Source organism: Camelus ferus, chromosome 21 (genome assembly GCF_009834535.1).
Source record: "Camelus ferus isolate YT-003-E chromosome 21, BCGSAC_Cfer_1.0, whole genome shotgun sequence".
In the NCBI taxonomy this organism is placed as follows: Eukaryota; Metazoa; Chordata; class Mammalia; order Artiodactyla; family Camelidae; genus Camelus; species Camelus ferus.
The window spans coordinates 22,547,232-22,565,508 of record NC_045716.1 but is presented as its reverse complement, the minus strand read 5'-3'; the positions used below and the strand labels follow the sequence as shown (position 1 = coordinate 22,565,508).

The following is an 18,277-nucleotide window of genomic DNA, read 5'->3' as shown; positions in this document are numbered from 1 at the left end:
GGCTGTAGAGGGAGCTGCACAGCCCTTTCCCTGCTGTTTAGGGCAGTTGCCAATTATCTGCCTCTGGCTAGCCTTAATTTGACCTGGAGGCCCATTTTCCTTCCCTGCTGAAAGAATATTCTTTTTTTAAGTAAATGGATTTGGGACTGATGATGTGTCCCTGTGGGCACCCTTGGGGACAGAACAAATTAAGTTGCCGGTGCTATAAAGGGACACTCAAAGCCTTAGTTTCCCCAGTGGTAAATTGGACCAACAATACATACTTATTCTCTTGGGGTGTATATTTTGTTGTTGCTTTTGCGGGAGGTTAATTAGGTTTATTTATTTATTTAATGGAGGTGCTGGGGATTGAACCCAGGACCTCGTGCGGGCCAAGCATGCACTCTACCACTGAGCTGTACCCTCCCCACTCTCTTGGGGTGTTTTTGAAACCCCTAACTCTTCCGAGGATTGTGTAATTCCTGGTGACAAAAAGCAGTTGACGAGGGGGGAGGGTATAGCTCAGTGGTAGAGTGCATGCTCGGCACGCACGAGGTCCTGGGTTCAATCCCCAGCACCTCCATTAAAATAAAGAAAGAAATAAACCTAATTAACCCCTCCCAACAAAATTTAAAAAATAAAATTGCTTGATTTAAAAAAAAAATGAAGCAGTTGATGAATAAATAGTGCTCACTCTTTGGAGCTGAAACCCGGCAATGCCAGGCCACCAGGGCAGCCAGCTCTTGGTATTTTCCTCTGGTTGGTCACAGAGGGAACTCAGCATTTGTGTGGTTTGTCTTTGTGTGTCTGTGTGAAGGTTCAAGAAGACGGGGAAGCTGCAGGCTCTGAAAGAAGGCAAGACGAGCATGCACCCGCCGTACTCGCTGGGACAGCTGGTCCCCGAGAGGCCCAAGCCCACCCCCGTGCTCGTCCCCCTCATCTCCCCACCCGTGTCCCCCAGCAGCCTCGGGTCTGACAACACCTCAGGGCACAGCCGACCAGATGCCCGGGGCCCGCAGAGCCCTTACGATGTCAGCAACAGAGACTACTTCTTCCCCAGATAGCCGGCCGGGCGGCGCCGGGCGGGCGGGCGTCGGCCCCGCTGCACTGTGCGGGTGACGAAGCACAAGCTGCCTTAGCAAAAGACGCTCCTCACTGCCGTTCCAGCTCATCTCAGGTGCACAGGGCCCCGGGCTTCACCTTTCCAGAAGGGCCTCCCAGGAGGTTCTACGCCTTGGTGAAAAGGTTTGCTGCGTCTGATCAGAAGGAAGAGGTGGTTGGGCTTTTGAACCACCCCTCCCCAAATGCCCTGCTTACAGGGGTTAGAATGAACTCAGGCCCTCATCAAGAGAAGGGTGTCAAGACTCTACTGGACACTCAGGTAGGCAGAGCCGGGCTGCTGCAGAGGCCTCGGATGCCCCCAAACTTGGGGTGGACAGGCTGCCAGCCGCCCGTGCACCTGGACGCATCTTCAGGGGCTGCACCCTCAGGCAGGTGGGACGGATTTCCAGCCAAACACTTCCCTAGGTGCCTCCCCACTGGCCCACCACACAGCTTCATCTGCCAGCTCAAATTCTTGAAACCCAAGTGCCTTCACAGTTCAGCTTTTCTAGGCCTGAGGATGGCTTTTCTTAAACCACCGAGGCTGGGGGAAGGTCTCACCTACCTTTCCTCCCCACATCTGAAGACAAGCTGCTAAGTGGGGTAAACAGTATCTCAGGGTCTGATGGTTTGAAATGAAATTATGATTAGTTCCTCACTAGCCTGTTCCTAAATGTGAATGACTGTCCTGGGCACTTGCTGAATCCAGAAGCAACTGCACTGGCTCGATTTCCCTCTTTGGATCCCAGGACTTCAGGAGAGGAGCCAAGAGGAAGGAGGGGATTGGGGACAGGGCCTCCATGCTTCTCTGCAGCAGCATCGCGAGGGGGACGGCGGGCTCTGCAAACCAACATTCTCCGTCCTCCCCACCCTGCCCTCCAAGAGGAGAGCTAGCATCAGGGGGGGACGCCAGGGGTGGAATCAAAACTGCCTTACTCCAGCTGTTTATTTTGTTTTCAACTGAGCCTGAGTAACTGGGGAAGATAATATTTATGTGAAAAGACAAAAGAACCTGGCAAGAATGTACTTTAATTTGGTTTTTTAAAGAACTGTTGACTATTTTATCTTTAGAGGGTGGAAGAGCCAGTATATAAATAACCTGGGGGAAAAACATCATAACTTTGTTTAGCACAAAACTGAGTCAAGTGAAAAAGGAGGAGAAAAAAAAAAGATTTTCCCCTATTAGAGAAGAGGCTGGTTTCATTCTAAATTTTATTTTTGCCTTAAAAAGTGAAGGGAGGAAAAAAAAAAAAAAAGACTATGTCTTCTCTAAGTTAGCGGAAAAGCAGCTTGTTACTACTCCCCCAGGCGGTGGAGAAGGAAACCGTGCCCAACAGTCATGTGCTGGGAAGCCAGCCTCCCACGATTACCAAGCAGGTCAGCTGAAAATCCCCAACCCTGAAAGCCAGGAGCCCTCGGTTATCAGAAGAGGTTCATTAAAAAAAAAAAAAAAAAAAAAAAAAAAATCCCTAACCTTGGTGCCTTCCTCTTTTAGTTAGTTCCTTGAATGTGATTCAGTTCAGCTAGTCATGAAGCGCCGACTAAATGTCTAGCCGTGACACTGGGCTAACCAGTTCAGCTCACTTTCCTGTCCAGGCTTTGAAAATTCAGTGATGTTAGTGGTTACCCAAACACGTACCCTCAAGTATCATGGGAGGTCCCAGGATGAAGCTGTGATTAAAATCTGTCATGTAATCACCACCCAAATTTTACCAGACCACAAAACTTTTCTAGCAGTCTCCCCTTTTAGAAAAAACAACCACCAGCACTAGACAAGTGGCAAAAGGGTGGAAACGACCACGTTTTACTTGCTGTTTGTCGGGTTCACACTGTTGCAACATTGGACAGACACTGATTTTCATTGCTGGCTTTGTCTGTAAATTTCAGGTCCTGTTGCTGTTTTAGCAACTAATCTTAACTTGACAAAAGGCAGGCGGTTTTATTTTGTTTTCTCTAAAGTTTCCTTGATTGAGAACAGCAAAAATGCTGTTAAAGGGAAATATAAAAAATGAGAATCTGCAAGAAAGAATGGTTCTGTGCCCACGGTTCTTTACCTCTTGACAGAGTTTTACCCATGTGTGATATTAGCAGAGCCAAGCAGAGCCGTGCTAGTGGAAGATGTGAAATCCAGATAGCTCATGATTGCTAAGAGCTAGGCAGCTTTGATCTTCAAATTGTTATTGCTTTCATTATTATTGTAACGGAACTGCTTTTTTTTTTTTTTCATATTGAAGAGGGCTCTACCCCCCTTTGTTTTTTATAAGCTAGTATAAATGAAGGAAAAATATTTGTCTTCTCTGGGTTGGAGGACTTGCTCAGTGTACACAGGGATACACCCTAAGCTTTCTCTATCCTCGAATCTCTGGTCATGAATGTGTGTTTCAATCCATGGGTCATCCACCCTCACCTCTGTTTCTGCAGCATACGCACTGCCTTTTATTCTCAACAGTGAGGCTACTTACCTAATGCCTGTAGTGATCGTTACACAGCCAGATGGGGAATGTTGGCTCAATTTTTATTAAAGATGATCAACTTATCCTGCTGGGTAGGAAAAGTTGAAAATATGTTAGATCAAGGTCTAAATTAAAGTGGTCATTAATTCTCGTAGCATTAATGAAAAAAAAATTTTTTTTCAATGTCAAGGAGGTAGCATTGAATATGTCTGCAAAGACTTTGGTAACTCTGAGAGCTCTCTGCCCTGTTGGAGCCTTGCCCTTGTGGTTTGTTTGCCAGTCTCTGGGCTCCCCCTGAGTCTCTGCCATTTCCCTGCTGTCCCTGGGGGAATGACACACCATTACAAGGTGTGGAATCTGCTGCTGGCACCAGTTGGGAGCCCACCTGATGGTGAAAAGAGCTCAGTGGGGCTGGCTGGGAGTGGTCATGGTTTGTGGGTCTCCTGCAGAAAGTTCGGGAATGTCTTTCTTGACTGCTTTGGTGCTGAGCTATATCGCTTCATCAACGGCACTTAAGATTAGTTGGGGAGGAGTCTGACGGTCAACTCCAGGTAGAGCCGGTGAGAAATTTATCTTCATTTGGAGAAGCAGGGACAATTGGTGGTTCTTTGGAGCATAAGCCTGGCTCCCAGCCTTCCCGTGCAGCCGTTGGCAGTGGGGCTGTTGCTGGAAGGGAGGCCAGCTGGCTCAGGGTCCGTGCCAGACACTCCTGAGCGTCCCCTAAAGGTCCTTCCAGCATCATGTCCTCGGTGTGGCCTGGCCCCGGCGCCAGCGAGTTTCTATGGCAACCTTAATGATTATTAAGGAATGTTGTCAGTTGTATGAACATATGCTCAAAAGCAGATCTACTTCAGAAAGAAAGGATTGGAACAGCATGTAGCCAGGCTGTTAATTAATAGAGAAACCATATTTGGATGGAGTTCACATATCGTTAAATAGAATACCTCAACTTTACTTTTTTTTTTTGAGAGAGAAATAATAGTTTTAGGTTTTGTTTTTATTTTTTTAAATCTAATCACCTTAAAGCAAATACCAAAGGCTAATGTTTGTATATGGGGCAAAGGGTCAGTATGATGTTTTTCAGTGTTGTTGTTTCTTTTTACTAGCTATTTTGCCTTTAAAGTGAACATTGTAAATCTTTGAAATAAAGAATTTCTAAAAATATGCTTGAGAGGTAATTATGCTTGGGCACCCAGGACATTTAAAGGAAAGACTTGTGTGATTAATGAGGGAAAAGGAGTGAGGAATGATGGGCTTAAAATTAAGTAGGACCATTTTGGGGTGAGCTTCTCCTTAATACAGGATCAGATTACCTCGGAAAGAGGAATCAGGTAAGTTTGAGAAATAAGTAGCAATTTCTCAGAAGACTTTAATTATGAAAGTATTTCCCCACATGAGCTCTGGGGTTTCTGGAAGGGGTGTGGGTACTTCTGCCATGTTTACATCATTATCAGGTGATGGATGTGGGATGGGGAAGGAAAAGGAAGGGCCATTATTCATCAGAAGACTGTTTACTGGACGGGGGATGTGAATGGTGTCACAAAGGCAACCCTGATCATCTTGATCATCTGATTTAGGCTGAATCTGCCCGCTATGGAAAAGGGTCTTCAGTAGGAAAAACTTGGGACACAGCCATCCCACATCTCCCAAATAGAGGAAAGTCATCGTTGAGGATGCTCTGGGGATAAGAGTTGCTGTGTAAACAGTTCCTGGTTGGGGAGGAGGAAACTGCATGGAAGCCTGGAAATTGTGTAACTCAGACCGAAAGCTGAAGTGTGAGGCCCCGCCACTGCAGCCCCTACCCGGGGCCATCAGAGGAAAGCCGCAGGACCGCACCTATAGGGCCCATCAGCTCCTTGAGGACGCCACAATCTCTTTTGAAGTTGGTCCCTGTCTTGCAGAAAGCAACACAAGAAACAGATGTCCCCAGGGCGGCTCAGGTGTGGGCCTTGCAGAGGAGCACAGGGGTGGGTGTAAGGAGCAGGAAGTGGAAGAGGGCGCCTCATTCATCATGGCGTCACTGTCAGGATGAGATGGTTACGATGCTCTTTCCAGAAGAATTTGGGAGAGCAGGTGGTGAATCTTGGAGTGGTTGGCAAGGAACACTCAGTTACTGGAACAGCTACTTAGGAAAGCATTTTCCTCATTGATTGCGGCACAAGGAAACCAAATCATTCTCCCCATCTGTGAGCAGCACAAGCCAGAGGCAGGATACTGTGTGTGCCATCCTGCAGTAGCAAAAGTGTGCTGTTGAAAGGCCTTAAAGTGGTCAAAAGCGGTGTGCAATGGCTGGGCTGGGGACAGGGCAGCCCCTCAGGCAGAGTGGGGGCCAGGTGGGCTGGCTGTGTGGCTTGTTGCTTAAACAGTCCTGAGCATATCGGCCAGCCCCATAGTAGCCTCTAAATAGTGACTGACCCCTCCTTTCTCTATGAAAGTCCTGTCTTCTGTGAATGTATGTCGCTCCGGAACAAGACAATAGAACCACTTCTGCCATGTCCTATTTCATACCAACAGCGTTAGGTGGCAATCCAAAATACGAATACAATTAAGTTTTTCAAAAAAATCATGAAACTCATTATATAAGAGTATATAAAATTCAGTGAGGAAGTTTCTTCCAAGGTAACTTCAAAATGCTTAGTAAAGCTGCCCAGGGGAGGGCCTATAGCTCAGTGGTAGAGCGCAGGCTTAGCATGCATGAGGTCCTGGGTTGGATTCCCAGTACCTCCATTTAATTAAAAAAAAAAAAAAAAAAAAAAAAGGCTGCTCAGTGTCCACAGAGAAAACAGCCTGCTGTGTAATGGGACGCTGCATTTTAATGTTTCATTACGACTTTTTTAAGAATGAAATTTGTTAGGAGGACAATTGTACTCTATCTTGGTTTTTAAAGGTATGTGCTGCACAATAAAGGCTTTTAAATGATGAGCAATGGAAGTGGGACATCCTGGAGTCTGTGCCCAGCAGAGATGAGGGAAGGAGGTGTTGCAGAAAAATGTGTTACAGCTCAGTTGTGACAGCAACCTGAATCTGGGTGAGAGACCAGGCAGCACTCGGAGAGTTGGAGAACTCAGGTTTATTGCCAGCGGGCCCAGAGGAATTAACATTCCAAGCTCTGGACTCCATCTGTAGGTTTACAGAGGCTTTTATAGGCTGCCAGTTTACACTTTACAACATCATATGCAAATAAGGTGTAACAAAAGTTGACTAATTAGGAACAAGCTTTGTAGAAATGGGCCAATCAGGAGGGAGAGAAATAACCAATCAGGAGTGAGCTCCATGCAAAGGAAGTACTACAAATGGACCAATCAGGAGTCAGCTTAGGGAACCAATAGAGTTTTAGGGGTAAGTTCCACTTTCCTAGAAGTAAACCCTTTCAGAGGCAAAAAGTGAGATACAGGTGCTGGGTCAGGGAACTGGATGGTGCTGGCAGGAGAGTAGTGGCCCTGCCTAGGGGTCCTGCTGGTCTTTTTTCTTGGGCTTCCCACCTCAGAGGGAGGAAGAGGACGGGGAGGAGGAGGAGGGCATAGGCACATACCCACTACCTTCTGCAGCACATTATTCTGCCCACCCAGAGATATCTTGGTTCCTGTGGAGTCGCCACAACCAGCAGAGATTCCAGATCAGCCCGCTGTGGACCCCAGATGGTTCTGAGAAAGGTGGTGGACCTCTGAGGGCGGCTGTGGACCACGATCGATTCTATGAGGAGGTGGGTGCTGTGGGGGCCTCAGACTTCAGGACTTAAGGAACTTCAGCGGGTCATTCCCGCGCACAGGTCCAGGGATTAGAAGGCGCTCAGGGTCCAACCCCAGGCCCTCTGAATCACACCAATGGCCTTCTGTCTGCGTGAGTGTGGGTTCCACAAGTGAGCCTGCTGTGCAGCCAGCTCTCAGGGTCCCTGTGCTGGAGACCGCAGGGCTGGAGGTAAGGTTCTACAGCCCCTTGTAACTGTGGGTATTAACTGGGTAACAAAATCCATGGACAGCAAAGAGCTACACCACCAGTCCCACTGGTTACCTAGAAGCCCACATCCCTTTTTGGTCGAGATGGCCTATTAAAATTAAATAATAACAAAAGACTGCCATTTATGGTCCCTCCACCATGTGCTTTACAAACAGTTCTTTCTCATCCTTATGAGGCTGCAAGATAAGTGTTTTCATCTGTTTACAAGTGGCAGGGAAAGATAGTGGTCTAAGATAAACAAGCTGGTTAAGAGGCTGAACTAGACCACAAACCTGGGTCTGCCTGAGACCAAGGCTGGTTCTCTTATCCCCTGTCATGGGGCCCGTCAGCCACGGGTGATGACCAGGATCGGCCTGCCTTTCCAACCCCTTTCCCAAGCCAGGTGCCCGGGGGTGGGGCCTTGGCTCACTCACCTCCGAGGGGAGATGGACTAGGGTTCCTCATTTGGTTTGTCACACCTGTCAGTGTGGAAGCTGAGACCCAGGGAATCTGGGCCACAAACAAAGGCATGTCCCTGGGGCTCCCATGGGTGGCCCTGGGGCCACCAGACCCCAGCGCTGCTCACATAATAGGCAGACACAGAGAAGACGGACCACTAAGGGGAGGGTCGGTAAGCAGCTACTTACGGTTAATGATCTTTGATCAGAAACCAAACCAAACCACTTCCCCTCCCTCTGCATCAGCCCTACATCTCCTCCTCTGAACTCTGCATGAATGATTTGGTGTTCTCCAGTTGCTTCCTTGGTTTACACTTTAATGAACTTCATGGACATTCTCAAATTGTGCTTTAGTTAAGATTTAGGAACCTTATTATGTCCACTCCCTCTCAAAGGATGAAAGGTCACCAACCTGTGTGTGGTGGTTCTCTCTGGGTGGTGAGAGTCATTCAAGCAACGTTTACTAAACCACCGAGCTGGCTGCGCGGATGTCAGAGGAAGCGATCTCTTCCTCAAGATGCCGTCAGTCCACCCACCCGGTGAACTACACGAGTAAGGAACAAAAGCTGTCTCTGGGAGCAAATGACTAATCTGGTCTAGGCGGTCAGGGAAGGAAGGGATAGAAATATGGAAACAGAGTGGGGGAGGGTGTAGCTCAGTGGTAGAGAGCATGCTTAGCATACATGAATGAGGTCCTGGGTTCAACCCCCAGTACCTCCATTAAAAAAAAAAAAAGTAAATAAAGCTAATTCCTCCTCCCCCCACGTTTTGCTTTTCAAAAAAAGAAATAAGGAAACAGAGTGAGGACGGAAGGGGAGGGTACCAGGTGGAGGGAGGCTGCTGGTGAGGAGCTGGGGGCAGAGGGGCGCCTGCCTTGGACATGCATTTGTGGTGAGCAGTTTTTCAATGTTCTGAGAACATTAGGAACTTGCCGAGACCAGATTTGCTCCTTTTTCTTTTATGCATATTTAATTTTTTTTCATGAGCATGTGTATCTTTACAATTAATGAAAAATTTTCACTAAACAGTTATAATCCCTCTATTTTGGAATAGTTCAACCGCATTGTACTGCCTATGAAAAACTGTTTATTAAAAAGTGTAAGAAATAGGTGGGCATCACAGGTAAAGCTGAGACAGTGTTGAAGTTGGGTGATGGGTACAGAATGGTTCATTGTATTAATCTTTTAAAAGCCTTGACATTTTCTATTTTAAAAAATGCAAGGACTCTAGGGGGAATATTTCACTTGCAAATATACCATTTAAAATAACCCCAAATGAATATGAACACATCTTTTGTAACTATCCTTTAATGTAAACCACAGTTCTCACTTGTCAACAATACACTGGTTGATAACCTTGATGAACTAATTGGCTTTTATGTGCACAAGTAATATCACTTTCCCTCAATTCACCCAAACTAGTAATCCTGTTTATTTATGCACACAAATCAGAAGGCAAAAGGAATCATTAAAAAAAAGTCATGTAGGAAGTGTTTTAAATTTGAATCAAGATGACACAGGGACTCATGTGATTCACAACGTGGGGGAAGTAACTCTGGTGCTACTAGTGGATTTTGGAAATGATAATCCACGTGTCTCAGACTGAATCTCCTTAATATCCTTAATATATAATCGAATGTTGATTATCAGAGCTTAAAATTGTCACCCAGGTCCATGGATGAAGCCTCGCAAGCAGGGGGAGGGATGCCTAAGCCTGTTAGGCGGATAGAGGGACCCCCAAATTGGAAAGCCTATCAAGCGTGTGGGCAGGGCGCCCCCCCCCCCGATTTGTGTGGATCTTTGCCCACCGACCGAGAAAGAATTTTTAATAGAGGCAAAGTGAAAAAAAGAGCTGCTTTTATTGCTCAGAGAGAAAGGAAAAGAAAGCACTGGAGTGGGGGCCATCAGCGAGGTAGCTGTGAGACGGCTCCCGCCCCCGATCGGGCCTCGGGGTCGCTCATTGGAAGGCTCTGCCATCGTTATCTTCATGCCGGTGCTGCCAAGCGTCTTCTACTGTTGGCTCTCTTCTCCCTTGGAGCTCAGCCCTAAAACAAACTTCAGGGGCAGAAAGAGAACAAAGAAAGAGATCCTGGGGTGTGTCCTTGGAATTAATGCAGCAGCTGTGGGACATCAGTTGTCCTGTTGTAGGACTATGTCCTTGGAATTAAGGAGCCAGCCGTGGGATAAGAGAAATGTCCTGCCTTTCATCAGCCTGGCACCTTCCTCCCCTTGTTGGAAGCCAGTCAGAATCAGTCAGCCTGTCGAATCACCTCGCTCAAGCCCACGACGACGACACCTGCCAGACGCAGCCCAGGGTGGTCCCAGCCCAGACCCAGTTCCTGTTTCCTCGAGTCCGTGTGGCTCAGCTGTGAGGAGAGAACCCACTGGTCACACCCGGCCACCTGGATGGCCAGGCTGCTGGGTGCCTCATCACTCCAAGATAACAGACTGGCATTTTCTTTTAACTGAGTGAAAAGACACATAACATGAAAATTGCCCTCTTGCCCGTTTCTCAGGGTACAGTTCAGTAGTAAGGACCTTCCTATTGTTGTGTAAACAAGCTCCTGAATGTTTTCATCTTGCAAAACTGAAACTCTATACCCATTATACAACTTCCCACTTCCTCCTCCCCCAGGGCCTTGGCAACCACCATCCTACTTTCTGTTTCTATGAATTTGACCGCTCTAGGTACCTCGTATAATTGAATCATACAGTATTTGCCTTTTTGTGTCTGGTTTATTTCACTTAGCAAAATGTCCTCCAGGTTCATCCATGTTGTAGCATGTGTTGAAATTTCCTTACTTTTTAAGGCTGAGTAATATTCCATTGAACATATATACCACATTTTGTTAATTCATTCACCACTCATGGACATTTGGGTTGCTTCCTCTTCTTGGCTACTGTGACTGTTTTTTTTTTTTTTTTTTTTTTTTTTTTTTTAACTTTTTCACTTGCTAAGTGAAACCAGGTGGCTGGTTCATTACTCCTCACCTCACTAGTTTGACCAATTATGTCCTTCAGATGTGAAGAATTCTGCAGGCCAAGTATACTGTCTCAAAGGGAAGTACAGGCAGACCTTGGAGATATTGCAGGTTTGGTTCCAGACCACCACAATAGAGCAAATATCACAATAAAGTGTGCCACACGTATTTTTTGGTTTACTGGTGTGTATAAACCTTATGTTTACACTATCCTGCAGGCTATTAAATGTGCAATAGCATTATGTCTAAAAAATGTACATACCTTAATTTAAAAAATACTTTATTGCTAAAAAATGGTAACTGTCATCTGAGCCTTCAGTGAGTTGTATGTAATCTTTGCTGGTAGAGGGTCTTGTCTTGATGCTGATGGCTGCTGACTCCTGATGTCTTGACGTTGGTTGTTGCTGAAGGTGGAGTGGCCGTGGCAAATCTCTTAAAATAAGACAACAGTGAAGTTTGCCAGATTGACGGACTCTTCCTTTCAAAAGCGATTTCTCTGCATCATGCAATGCTGTTTGGTAGCGTTTTACCCAAAGTAGAACTTCTTTCAAAATTGGAGTCAATCCTCTCAAACCCTGCTGCTGCTTTATCAACTAAGTTTATGTAATAGTTTAAATCCTTTGTTGTCATTTCAACAATCTTCACAACATCTTCACCAGGAGTAGAAGAAACATCTGCATCTGAAGAAACCACTTTCTTGGCTCACCCACAAGAAGCAACTCCTCATCCATGACAGTTTTACCACGAGATTGCAGCAATTCAGCCACGCTTTCAGGCTCCCCTTCTAATTCTAATTCTCCTGCTACTTCCATCACATCTGCAGTTACTTCCTCCTCTGAAGTCTTGAGCCCCTCCAAGTCATCCGTGAGGGTTGGAAACAACTCCTTCCAAACTCCTGTTAATGCTGATATTTTGACCTCTTCTCATGAATCATGATTATTCTTAATGGCATCTAGAACCCTTTCCAGCAGGTTTTCAGTTTCCTTTGCTCAGATCCATCAGAGGAATGACTATGTATGGCAGCTAGAACCTTATGAAATCTGTTCTTAGAGACTAAGACTTGAAAGTCAGAACTGCTCCATGATCCATGGACTACAGGATAGATGTTGTGCGAGCGGGCATGAAGACAATGTTAATCTCGCTATATGTCTCCATCAGAGCTCTTGGGTGACCTGGTGCATTGTCAATGAGCAGGAATATTTTGAAAGGAATCTTTTTCTGAGCAGTAGGTCTCAACTGTGGACTTAAAATATTTAGTAAGCCATGTTGTAAATAGGTGTGCTGTTATCTAAGCTTTGTTGTTCCATTTATAGAGTAGACTTAGCCTAATTCTTAAGGGCCCTAGGATTTTCAGAATGGTAAATGAGCATCGGCTTCAAGCCGCCAGCTGCATTAATCCCTGAGAAGAGTCAGCCTGTCCTTTGAAGCTCTGAAGCCAGGCAGTGACTTCTCTCTAGCTATGAAAGTCCCAGAGGGCATCATCTTCCAATAGAAGGCTGTTTTGTCTACACTGAAAATCTGCTGTGTAGTGTAGTCACCTTCAGGAATGATCTGAGCTAGATCTTCTGGAGAACTTGCGGCAGCTTCCAGGCCAGCACTGGCTGCTTCACTGTGCACTTGGAGGTCATGGAGATGGCTTCTTTCCTTAAATCTCATGAACAACCTCTTCAAATTTTTCTTTGGCACTTTCCTCATCTTTCTCAGCCTTCACAGAACTGGAGAGAGTAGGGGCCTTTCTCTGGATTAGGCTTTGGCTTAAGGGAATGTCGTGGCTGGTTTGATCTTCTATCCAGACCACTAAAACTTGCTCCGTATCAGCAATAAGGCTGTTCTGCTTTCTTATCACTCAAGTGTTCACTGGAGTAGCATTTTAAATTTCCTTCAGGAACTTTTCCTTTGCATTTGCAACTTGGCTGTTTGGCACAAGAGGCCGGGTTTTGGACCTTTCTCGGCTTTAGACATCACTTCCTCACAAAGCTTAATCATTTCTAGCTTCTGACTTAAAGTGAGAGACTCTTCCTTTCACTTGAACTCTTAGAGGTTGAACTCTTAGGGTTACTAATAGGCCTAATTTTAGTATTGCTGTGCCTCAAGGAATTGAATTGGGAGGCCCGAGGGGTGGGGCGATTGGAACGCACACAGATTTGTCTATTAAAGTCACCGTCGTATGTGGGGGTGGTCTGTGGTGCGTCCAATTACAATAGTAGCATAAAGTTCATTTGGTCATCATCATAAACATAGTAATAATGAAAAAGTTTGAAATATTGTGAAAATTACCAAAGTAACGCAGCAGGGCCTTATGCGACCTTCCGGGGACAGACCCCTCACCCATATCCTCTGCTGTAGCTCCTCTCTGAAGTACCCGGAGGACAGCATCTCATGCATGTGTCCTGAGTTTTTCAGATGCTATAAAGCACCACCAAATGAAAGAAATTAACTACTTGATCGTGAGCACATGGCCCCCAGACCTTCTGGCGCCCAGGGGTTGATAGTGTTGACCGCTCTGTTCCCTCAACATCAACCAATCAGAGAATCGTGCACGGGCTGGTCACGTACCCTCAACACCACGCCTCCTCACCTGGCCTTTAAATATGCTTTGGTGAAATACGTTGGGGGAGTTCCGGGTTTTCTTGGGCATGAGCCATCTTGTCTTCCTTACTCGGCTCTGTAATTAAGTTTTCTCTGCTCCAAACTCTGACGTTTTGGTTTGTTTGGGCTCACGGTGTGTTGGGCACGTGAACTTTTGTTTGGTGACAGTTTTGGTGATGCCAGCCTAGGAGTCTGTGGCCGTGGCAGGCCAGCGGCACAGGGGCGGCCCCTCCCCTGAGTCCCAGCAGCTGCTGGATCTCACTGGGCTCTGGGATCTGGGAGGGACTCTCCTGACCAGCACCGCCTGCCCCCCCGGCACAAGGCGGTGTGGAGCTGAGAAATGTCTGGAGCTGTGCCCGCGTCTGGTGTCGTCTGAGGGTGAGTGGCTCCAGCTCGCACAGGCGGGAATCTTCTCCCTTCCTTCCGGGATCATTCCCTCGTGGGAAGTGAGCTGTTCTGGGCTCATTACGAGTCACCCTGGGTCTGTTCTCTTTTGAGAGCTGGGCCAGTCTGTTTGGAGGCCTCTGTCTGGGAATGGAAGTGGAATTTTTGGGCTGCACTCGTCTGATCTTTTGGTTGTTGTTAGTCTGTGTGCGTGTCAGTACTTACACTGGCCGGTTGAGGCGTCTTTGAGTAACGGGGCTCGCATTTGACGGTGCCAGGGTGTCCTTCCCTATCGCACTGGCCTTGCTGTGACAGATCATTGGTCCGGACTTTCCCTTTCTAGCCTTGGTCTCATACAGCTTCCTCTCTGATGGGGCTCTGGTTGGGGTTCTCCCCTTTTGGACTGATGGGCATTGGTTGAGAATCTCCCTTTTGGGGCTAAGGAACTGTGACTCTGAAAGATTATTCTGAATTGTTGATTGCTTGCTATTTGATATCAGCCTTGAGTAGCTAAGTGTGGATGATCAGAGCTCTGTCCCATCTTATATATAGTCCTCCTAGAGTGTATTTTGCAAAACTGGGAGATCTTCAGCTGTGCTCCCGCAGATGAAAGAAAATGATTTTTTAAAATTATAACACCGTGTGACCTCAGTACTCCTTAAGACCTGGAGAACAATAGCCCTAATGGCTCTGCTATTGTATCAAAGTGGGCTTTTTGCAATTTGGCTCTTATCTTGAGAGTGTGTGTGTGTCTTGGTACCTGAGTCCAAATCCTGTTCTCTCTTCTTGGCTTTGCTGAAAGTGAGGCATGTGAATGTGAGCAAATGACATATATACATATATATTTGTCTATCACTGTTATTTATTTAAACTGAAGTGGATATTTGGAAACTGGAAAAAAAAAATCCCTGAAAATAGCCCAGATGATTGGGTTTTGTATAAGCCGTTAGGGGAGGAACTTGCATTTCTCTTCCTGTGCTTTTGAGATATAAGTGATCTTCTTGGGCTTTCAAGGAAAAAAGGTTGTTTTCAAACTTAAGTGGAAAGACTGAGATCTCTGATTCTGTCTCTGTGTGAAAAATTAACATGTAAAAGCTCTATTTAATTGACTTAAAAGTAAGCACTTAGACATTAAATACTTCCAAGTATAAAAGAAGCTAGACAACAAATTTCAGGCTCATGTGATCTAGGAAATAATCAATATCAAGTTAATATCTGACATGAAGGCCAGCTTAAGCTTGCTGTGTAATCAGTGCAGACCTGTCTTTTATTGTATAGAGGTTTACTGAAGGTCAGTAGGTTCATGTTGTTTCTGTTGTAGTTTCAGCAGAAAGAAAGAAAATTTAATTGACTTGGTATGATATAATTCTCTTATGCAATTTGCATTTAATTTACTGATGAGCTTTTGGGTGAACTCTTTAGAAATAATTATGTTATATTAGGAATGTCTACTTAAAAATGATCTCTCCAGATATTTGGTAACTAGAAATTTTAGAGTTGTTCTAACTTAAGTTAAATGATGGGAGTTTGTTGAATGCTAGGTCATTCCCAAACAAGATAAGATACTGAAACATTATTTATCGAACGTTGGCTTCCCTTCACAGAGAGACTAACGGTGTTTAGGACTGTTATTAAATATGTTTGGTGCCACACTGAGGTATTTTCTGTTAAAAAACACATGTTTCTAGAAATTATTATTGGTATTCATGTATGCTGATCTACGTACAAAATGCTAATGTAAAAGATAGTTCATAACTGCTTGGTTTTCACTAGAAATTAAGGTTTTTAAGAATTGAGAATTCTACTTTAAATATGTTATTCAAGCTACTAAAAATAAGAAAGGAAACATTTCAGTATACAGTAGGAAAGTAGGATATATGTTTGGAGTAAAAAATGTGAGGAATGGAATTGCATTTCATTAAGAGAAAAGTTTATAAAAAGGGAGACTTCTGTGCATGGTCGGGCTGAGATTAAATTGAAGTAGGTAAAGATTTTGTTGTTAAAAGTAGGCTAGATATGGTCCCTCTCTGTTAAGAGAACAAGTTTACTTGGAGTGCTTCTGATAACAGATTGTGCGAAACTTTTTGATGTTTTTGACAAGCTTCCTATAAAATTCTAATTGAAGTCCTTTTGACTTCAGCTAACTTTGGGATGCTTCAGCGGCCCATGAGGCATCTCAGAGAAAAATAATAAACTAACTAGGATTGGTTGGTAGGTTAAACCACATGGGAAGCATTGTCAAATGAGTGATATGGATGTTACTAATGAGACAGGAGGGAAGGGGGTAGGGCACAGCCATTAAAAGAATGGCACAGCCATTAGCACTAAGATGGTGGACGATTCAACTGCCGGTAGACCTTGAGCTTCATTATGCGCTCATTGTAACACAATAGCATGCTAAATGGCCCTCCCACGGGTACCAGGACCTTTCAAGGCTTACCTTAAAAGGTCAAAAATTGGGTGATGGCCCAGTTCCTGAGAACCCCAGCCCCTTCCCCAAAGTAGTTGGAATAATCCTGCCACATGTTGGTGTATGAAGTTACTGGCCCATAAAAACTAACAACCCTGCACCTCATGGTTGCTCTCTTGCCTTCTGAGATGGCCTGCACTCTGAATATGGAGTATGTATCTCTGAATGAATCTGGCTTCACTCTACTATGGACCACTCTTGAATTCTTTGCTGCCCAAAGCCCAGGACCTTCACTTGGCAGGGCGGGTCCCAGGGACTTGACCAAAACCTTGGACATGACCATCCTCTTGTGTCCCATTTTCCTGTATCATTAATATAGATATTCTAGAAACTATATGAAGTTTCTAAAATTTAGATATATCCTGGTGTAATATTATCAATCATAATTCTAGTTGTTATCTTAAAATGTTGTATGTCATGGCAACTTGATTAAGCTTCTTTGCCAAAAACACTAATCAGATCTTTAACCTTGCCTTTTTCAGTCTTTTGTCACTCGTAGATAGTTAAACTGATGCTTTGCAAAACTGCTCCATCTTCTAGGAGAGTTATAAAAAGGACTTTCTGACAAGTACAGGTTTCTTTTAAATCGTACTGCTGAACTGGGAAGGATACTTTAAAAGTCTAATGAACACCGATTTCATAAAACTTAGTAAAAAGGATTAATTACATAAGATCGAGTACACTGATGAATATGGTTATAAATTTTTGGTTTTGTCTGAAATGTTACTAGCTTTTAATCTATGTTTTAAAATTTGAACTGTTTATCAAATTTTTGTCTCCCTATCAATATTGAAAGTTACCGTTTTATTTCCAGCCACGCTGTTGCCCCCAATGTTTAGGATTGAAAGAGAATTCTCTGATGGAATTGTCAGTGTGACTGCTCATGATGTGTAACAATGCTTGCTCTAAGTCTGCTGCTAAAAGCACATGCACGATGCTTGTGTAACAACTGGGTGTAAGTGATTAAAGGCATGGCCTATAAAGCGTTTCCCCGTTCACGTACCTGAGCCTGTTCACAGTGTTCGATTAGTTGTCCCCTCACGTGGATAACTAGGTAAATATAAAGGAGGCCCAGCATTGAGGGACATGACCTAAACCTGGGGCAGAAGCCATCACCCCAGCATCAAGGGACAGATGTCTTGACCATCAATGCTTTCTACTGAAATATTTGCAATCAAAGGGGAACTGATGGAAAAATCTGCACACATTGACGTATGGGGGAAATCATTCCGGCTTATACAGAGCTTAACAGACCCAAGTGGCCTGTTTTACTACCTTTTGGATGTACATTGTACATCTGCTTTGGCCTTGAAGAGGAGAACGCATTAGAAAGTCAAAATGGAGTAGCTGTGGTTCAGACATTCAAGGTAAAACTAGGTGGCCATTGTGGGTGTGGTTTCAGACACGTTCTTGTACTGCTGAGAACTTCAATCTTCTGAGCTGTGTCATACTCAGGAGACCACCAACCCTTCATTCTCAAAGCAGTGTCTGCTGGCAACTGCAACCTTATGATCTCAAGGTCTCCTCTTGTAACTATTAAATTTTTAGACAATAAAATTGTTTCAGATCAGATGTTAGCAGAAAAAAGGAGATGTGTATTGGCCAATAGCTCCTGTTATGTATATGTTAATACCACATCAGAAGTTTAAAACCTACTTAGGTAAAAGTAGATGACTGGCTACCTGGCTACAAGTCTCCCCCAAAGTGCCAGGTCCAGTCTGGCTTTCAGGCTTCTTCTCCTGAATTCCTCAGGGAATGGGGAATGAGGTCTAGTTTGTCTATTAAAGTTCTGGTTGTCGCACCTCCAGCTACTTCTAATTGGGTCTGTTGGCATCAAAAGGGTGGACTAAAGGAATGAAATCTTAATCATACAACACCCACGTGTTTTTCTTGTTCGGCCCTACAATTAACCTTTTTTCTGCTCCAA

The 18,277-nt window shown here is 44.9% G+C and overlaps 1 protein-coding gene across 1 annotated transcript in view; it reads left to right on the top strand.

Annotated features, from left to right (window-relative positions):
• Positions 1 to 4,697, top strand: part of IL6R (interleukin 6 receptor) — a 52,493-nt gene extending 47,796 nt beyond the window's left edge. The window contains exon 10 of the mRNA XM_032464159.1: positions 797 to 4,697. Coding sequence (XP_032320050.1) covers positions 797 to 1,043 — 247 coding nt within the window. The 3' untranslated portion in view covers positions 1,044 to 4,697. The remainder of the gene's footprint in view (positions 1 to 796) is intronic.
• Positions 4,698 to 18,277: the final 13,580 nt, after the last annotated feature.